Source organism: Prosopis cineraria, unplaced genomic scaffold (assembly GCF_029017545.1).
Source record: "Prosopis cineraria cultivar Desert tree isolate PC_DT_omini unplaced genomic scaffold, ASM2901754v1 PC253, whole genome shotgun sequence".
NCBI classification, from domain to species: domain Eukaryota; kingdom Viridiplantae; phylum Streptophyta; class Magnoliopsida; order Fabales; family Fabaceae; genus Prosopis; species Prosopis cineraria.
The window spans coordinates 30,254-37,240 of NW_026555580.1; the positions used below are offsets into that span (position 1 = coordinate 30,254).

General features: G+C 29.9%; 1 protein-coding gene across 1 annotated transcript; it reads right to left on the reverse strand.

The window, feature by feature from the left end:
• Nucleotides 1-2,160: 2,160 nt before the first annotated feature.
• On the reverse strand, nt 2,161-6,555 carry LOC129296083 (dehydrodolichyl diphosphate synthase 2-like). The gene is made up of 3 exons (XM_054934682.1): nt 6,028-6,555; nt 3,297-3,364; nt 2,161-2,729 (listed from the first exon to the last, which is right to left on the reverse strand). Exons 1-3 carry the CDS (start codon nt 6,475-6,477, stop codon nt 2,282-2,284), a joined length of 966 nt encoding a protein of 321 aa, XP_054790657.1. The 5' UTR covers nt 6,478-6,555; the 3' UTR covers nt 2,161-2,281.
• Between the last annotated feature and the right edge of the window lie 432 nt (nt 6,556-6,987).

Genomic DNA, 6,987 nt, shown 5'->3' on the forward strand with positions numbered 1-6,987 from the left:
ATAAGACAATTTATAAGTAATATTAAATGTCAATGATTTAACAAGTCCTAGATGGTTTTTACACAGGATGAATATTGCACAAGTTATATTCTAGTCTTAAGATTTTACAATTTACAAGTGAAGCTATAAGAGAATCTGTATTAATTTGAAGACAAGTATATTATCAAGTTTTACAAGATATTTTACTTGTGCAGTTATAATTTAACAAATCATGTATAATTCACACTTACAAGGAGTTGACAAGTTATATAAGGCAATCTATAAGTTCTTTTAGACATTTTATAAATGACATTAGTAATTTAACGAGCTAATCATGAATAGTTTTACTCGAGATAAATATTACATAAATAATATTATAGCCTTAACAAGTAATGTAAGGAAAATTATACTTGAAGTTTAGGAAATTTACATTAGTTTAAAGACAGGTACATTATCAGACTTTATAAAAAATTCCATGCTTATGCTTGCACTTGTGATGGTATGCCAAGATGCACCCTAATGAATCAAACATCCATTTAAATGTACAAAAGAACTTACATATATGACACATTCAAAATATTACAACCCATTACCAAAGAGTATATGGATTGTGTATATGTGCACAATAGTTGTTTCCCCAACTAATCAAAAACTCTAAACTGAGTTACATTAATGTGCATAATGAAGAGTGCTTGTGCTTTGTTGCAGCGTTGATTTAGGCAAACTTTGTATAGGTGAGGGTGGTGATCCACTTTGAATACGAGCAGATAGAGTTGGGCTTTTTATGTCCAGGTCCTATATTGGTGGAGAGAGAGAGCTTTTATCCAAATGTATTTGACCTATCCTACAATCAATAAATTATATTAAATAATTAACAAATCATGTCATGAATTTAACAAGTAATTTTACAGCCAAAGGTAAAATATTAAAATACAATACTCCAACATCTAATTCTGAACATTTTATAACTGTCCCAGCATCAAACTCCTTGTAATCAATGTACGTAAATTCAGATGTATTAATTCAATGCATGTACAAATTACTTCCTGCAGACTTATGACCATTAGAAACTAATATTTCTGATTATTCCAACACCATTAATACATTTTAATGCATGTAGTTAACTCTATATAAGGACAAAATGCTTCTCAAGAATCAAATGCAGCTTCCTTACCAAAGCAAAGTTAAAGAATCCACCAGAAGCAAAAGGTAATGGGATTCCTTAGCTCAGACCTAGGTAATGGAACCCTGGGCAAAGTAAACGCATAACGAAAATCACAATCCCTAATTAAAGAAGCAAAACTCCAATTTCTTGTGCTTGAACTATAGGCTGCCATCTCGACTTCCCTCCAACTGCAAAAGCAATTGTATCTAACAAGTCATATGAGGGGTAAACCCTCATTTAAAACCTCACATGCCCAAACAGATCCAAGAAATAGCCCAAAACTATGAAGGGCTTGCCATTAACATGACTTCCAACACTGGCTTTTTCAGTGAATGATGTTATGTAATGTCATGAGGCACTTCATCAATACTTTATAGATCAAGTTTTCTTATATAAATAAATAATTTGTTTTCATATATTTCATCTTTATTTTTGTGTGTGAATATAAAAGATAATTAATCTATTATTAAAAGGTTAATTTGTACAATTAATTTAAGGTAATTGTTCTTATAAATAAGTGTTATGTGGTATTTAACACTTTCCTTATACATAATCGATTCTCAAACTTTTTTTGCAGACCATATTTTCTATTATACAATTTTTCAAGGTTTTTTTAAAATTTTGGGGATAACTTTCATGTTTTACATTTATCAACCTCCCCTCATTGGAAAAGTTACAATTAGGGCGTGACAGTATTGGAAGAAAGAAAGAAGCGAGAAGCAGCGACGGTGATAGCTGTCGAGGAGGAGGAGGAAGAGCGAGAGAAGAAGACAGTGACTAAGCCTATTAGTCAAGCCTCTTTTTTTTTTTTTATATGAAAATTTAACTGAAGGTAATATGATCATTTAATTAATAAAATTTATTTCATTTGAATCTCGTTAGCTTGCAGTGAATTTTCGGTACTTTTTGAACCTCATCTATAATTAAATCTTATTTATGATCCTATAATAAAATTCTCCCTACTTTATATAATTATATTGATAATGATTTTCTTTTGGCCAGAATATAGATAATGATTGATGCTACAGATAAACTGTATAAAAAAACTTTATTACAATAACGATTTAAAAAAAGCATTATCGTCCCAGGTCCATGGCCAATCATAGCCTAAGCTTTGAAGCAAATACAATGACTAGATTACGAGTTGCGTCCACCAAAGCGTCTCTGCCTCTGTTGGAAGGAAGCCAAGGCTTCCACAAATTGCTGCTTCCCAAAATCAGGCCACAGGGCTGGATCAAAGACCAGTTCTGTGTAGGCCAATTGCCACAGCAAGAAGTTGCTGACTCTAAGTTCTCCACTGGTCCGAATCATAAGGTCTGGGTTTGGGAACTCCGTGCAACTGGTTTCAAGTTCTTTCTCAATCAGGCTCTCGCTGATGTCTTCTGGTTCCACCGCGCCTTCTTTCACCTTCTCAGCTATGGCTTTACATGCTTGCACGACGTCGTACTTGCCGCTGTAGCTAACCGCCACTATCAATTGGAATAACGAGTTTTCCTTTGTGCTTTCCTCTGAATTTTTTATCATTCGCTGCAGAGTTTCTGGGAGTTTTGTCGTGTCTCCTATTACAGAAATTCTGATTCCCTCACTGTAATATATATACCAAAATATTAAAATTAGAAAAATAATTAATGATTAGTATAGTTTTTGGTTGTTTCCCATCAAGATTACTCCCTTTAATATTATACAAGACATACTTAACCTTAGGTTCCCAGTAGGTTTTAATTCTCTTTAAAATTGCATACTCATTTCATATTTATTATTATTATTTGATATGATGTCTCGATTAAAAAAAATCTTATTAATTATACTTCTAATATTTTAAAAAAATCTCATTAATTATACTTTAAAAAACTTAAAATGTTTTATATTTTTTTACCATCTTACTTAAAAAAATGCTTTCTATTTTAAAACGAAGGGGTATATAATATTCATTTTAATTCTATTTATAAATCACTTTTAACATATTTTATTAGAATTAATAAAAATCTTAAATCTTAACACCTTTGTATTAAAATTTAATAAATTTTTATCTCTGGCTCAATGAAGAATAACAGAAATTATTTTCTCCCATTTAATTTATAAAAGATAAAAAATGAACATAAAATAATGAAAAAAATTGGCTAGGTTCGTGCTAAAGTGTGGGGAGAGCTACCTCTTGAAAGCGTCAATTTCTGTGCTTATTGTTCTTTCAAAGAGGTTCATCAAAAACTCAACCTCCACCTGCACCAGAACCGAATCTCAACATCAAAAGGCCACTCGCTAAAAGGATTGTGTTATCAAGAAGAATCACCATTCACGGGCTGTTTATCCAGTCATCATTACGGTTGAATCTGGTCCCGTGCGAGAGAGATAGTTTGATAAAATATTTAAAAATAACACAATACAGAAAATCATCACGATGAAACAATAGAGGGCCTTAAAATATTAAAATGTTAAAAATATATATGTAATTTTTATTTGCTGTTAAAATACTTTTAATTATTTAAACAATTAATAGAATGTCATTTATGAATTTAAAGAAGACCACTTATAAATAAAAGAATCACGGAGCATTCATGTCAATATTACGGCAGAATCTAGCCTCATGCAATTGCTAGAGAGGTAATTTAAAAAAAAACATTTAAAATTGAAAAGGGAAGAATTTATTTTATTTATTAACCAAATTTATAATTAATTTCGTATATACCCATTTCAAAAATAATAGTAGGCTTAAAAGTAGTACTCTTTAAAATTATTAACACTTATTAATTATATATTATTTCTAAACAATATTAAATGAAGAAATTTATTTTAAAATAAAATTAAGGAAAAAAAATCCTAAAAGTCTTTGTCATAATCATAACAATTAACATCAGTTTACTATCAAAAATTTCTAGATAAAACTACCTTGATGTACAGTCTATCAATATTCACAAAAAAATAAAAAAATAATACTTTTTCTATTAAAAAATACAAAGTAATTTTAATATTTCAATATATAATTAATGTGTTTTTTTTAAAGTACACATAATAAATAAATTATTTTATATTTATTTTAAAAGTAAAATTTTTTATTAAATAAAAATAAATTTAGATAGATAATATTAATTTAAAAATAATTAATTATTTTATTCGAATATGAGATTCCTGTAAAATATGTTTTATTTTTTTAATGAATAAGAGTAGATAATATTCGCTAGAGTGACCCAGTGTAGGTCCAGTTATAGGCTCAACCCAACCTGTCTATATACATTGAAGTAGACTGGGCTTACAGCATTGGTGGGCTCATATAGGGCAAGCAATTAAGTAAAAGAGGTTAAGGAAAAAAGTGACTGAAGTCCTGATCCTGAACTATCTCACTAGTCATTAGTCAAAAGTCACAAGACAACTAAAAGTAACAACATCCTTAGATTCTTACATCCAAAAGTATTTTTTTTTTTGAGGGGACAAAGAATCATTGCACCAGTTTGTTAAAACAAGAAATGAAGAAATTGGTTCTATATGCGATTTTGTCATTTTTTCTCAACCACTATAAAGGATTTTTGCACAAAAAAATTATTATTTATATTTATGCTTATCTTTTTACATTTAAATTAAAATAATTATACTTATAACTATAACTAATAGTAACTAAATTGAAATCAATATATACAAATAATAAATTCAATTTTCATTTAAATACCCTTTTCGTTAAAAAATATAATACATTTTTAACTGAATCTTATCTCTTAATAAAATAGTTATTTACTTTCAAACTAATTTTATATTTTTATATTTACCCCTATTAAACATCATACAATAAATATAAAGTCATTATTAATAGAAGCACTTAAAAAAAGCAATGATTATACCTCAAAAAATTAAAAATATCTTATATTTTTTAATATTTAATTTTTTTAAAAAATATATTTTATTTTTAAATGAAGAGAGTAACAAATTAAAAATTACTCGAAACAAACTACAGGAGAGGAGTACTCATTTTTATCTCAAATCAATACCAATCCATATTGTTGAACTTTAAAAGCCGCTTAACCATCCCTGTCATATTTGAAATAATAAACTACAGGAGAGGAGTACTCATGTCTGGGATTAATAGCGATTTTAAAAATCTGAATCATATTTTTAGAACTAAATAATAAAAAATTTTAATGATTATTTAGTATATATTACCAACGGCTGATTTATATTTAAGAATTATTAAGGTTACCAATATAAAATGGGTTTTTCATATCATAGGATTAAATTTCATTTCACGCCTTACTAAAATTCCTTGCCACTCAATCTAACAAGTGATGATAAAACAAATAGTCCAAAGTTCTAAATATATAATCTTTTTATAAAGTATTTTTAATTAAATTTTATTTTTTAATAAAATTATTACTTACTTTCAAACTAATCCTATTTTTATATATTTATCTCTATTAAACACTCTATAATAAATATAAAATTATTATCAATAAAGATATTTTTAAAAAAATGAACAATAATTATATCTTAAAAAATAAAATTAATTTATATTTTTTAATATTTAATTTTTTAAAAATAATTTACATATTTAAATGAAGAGGGTATATTTTTAAAAACTATGGTGCAACTTAATGCTTCCAACAAAACAAAAAATCTAGATGCCAGACAGCATATATATTATAGAATTAAACATCAAATTAACTACTTTTGAAAAATGCTAGTTTTCGTCGATGGTCAGAATGGATCCTTCATTCTATTTTGTTTTGTTGACCAATTTTTTTTTTTTTTCTTTAAAATATTATTTTTATTTTTTTTCCTGAAGAAAAAAGTACTGTCGAAGAAGAAGATATGACATCTCCCCAAGTAAAGAGTCGAGAAGCGCTGAAATGCTATCAAACCGAAATTCAAACTAAGATAGCTGCCGACGAAGAACTAACCTTTGGGCGAACCCAATTATCATACGAAAACGCGAAAACGGTCAGAACCTTAATCCCCCAACTACAACACAGTTCGATAATCCTTCTCAGCGACTTCACGCCAGCTTCGTGACCGGCCGACGGCGACAACCCTCGCATCTTAGCCCACCTACCGTTTCCGTCCATAATTACCGCCACATGCTTTGGTATCAGATCCGGTCGCAGCTCAGGTGGCAGCGGCTCAGGCTCCCGAGACGGTCTTGAGCCGACGGGTCCGTCGCTCGACTCGCCCTGGACCTCGACGGCGACATTTGGCGAAGCTAGAACGATACCGCGACTTCGAAGATTGGGAACGACGGGCAGGGAAGGGTATCGGTGTGTTTGGTAACGAGGAGAAGAAGGAGAAGCGTGATGTTTGGGAATTGGAGTTAGAGTATTCTCCACGGAAATAGGAAGCCTCCGCAGGAACATGGTATCCCTGGCTCGGAATTCGAGTGGGTCAGTGGGTGTTTCTTGGCGCCACGGAGACGTTAGGGATTGGCTTCGTTAGAGAGCGAGTCTCTTTATTTATAAACAAATCTCTGTGGCGAGAAATAAATGTAGATAATGTAATAGTAAAGCGGATATTTTGGGAGAATTACTGTGAAGGACCAAAACGGGGGAATATTTAGGCTAAAGTACCTTAAAAATGCTATTTATGTTAGAGGACCCAACAAAGAAAAATTAGGGAAAATCATCCCCACATCGCACGTAAAAAATCTAAATACAAAACAATTAATAATAATAATTGACAACTATACAGCAGTAATTGACAAATTTAATAGAAAAACATGGGATTTTGAAGTAATTTTATGAATTTATAGGACTTTTATATATTTAAATTATTTATGCAAGACCTGAAAATGATTTTCCTTAAAAATTTAAATAAAATGACCCTTACACGTTGTACCAGCCTTAGCTTCCATTAGATACAGCACATCA

Bases quoted from the DNA above. Each gene is read 5' to 3' on its own strand.
- LOC129296083 (XM_054934682.1), bottom strand. From the start codon at position 6,477: ATGTTCCTGCGGAGGCTTCCTATTTCCGTGGAGAATACTCTAACTCCA. The intron at 3,365-6,027 runs GTTAGTTCTTCG...GTTCTGGTGCAG, and splicing joins ATAATTGGGTTCGCCCAAAG to GTGGAGGTTGAGTTTTTGAT. The intron at 2,730-3,296 runs GTAGCTCTCCCC...TATATATTACAG, and splicing joins GAAATTGACGCTTTCAAGAG to TGAGGGAATCAGAATTTCTG.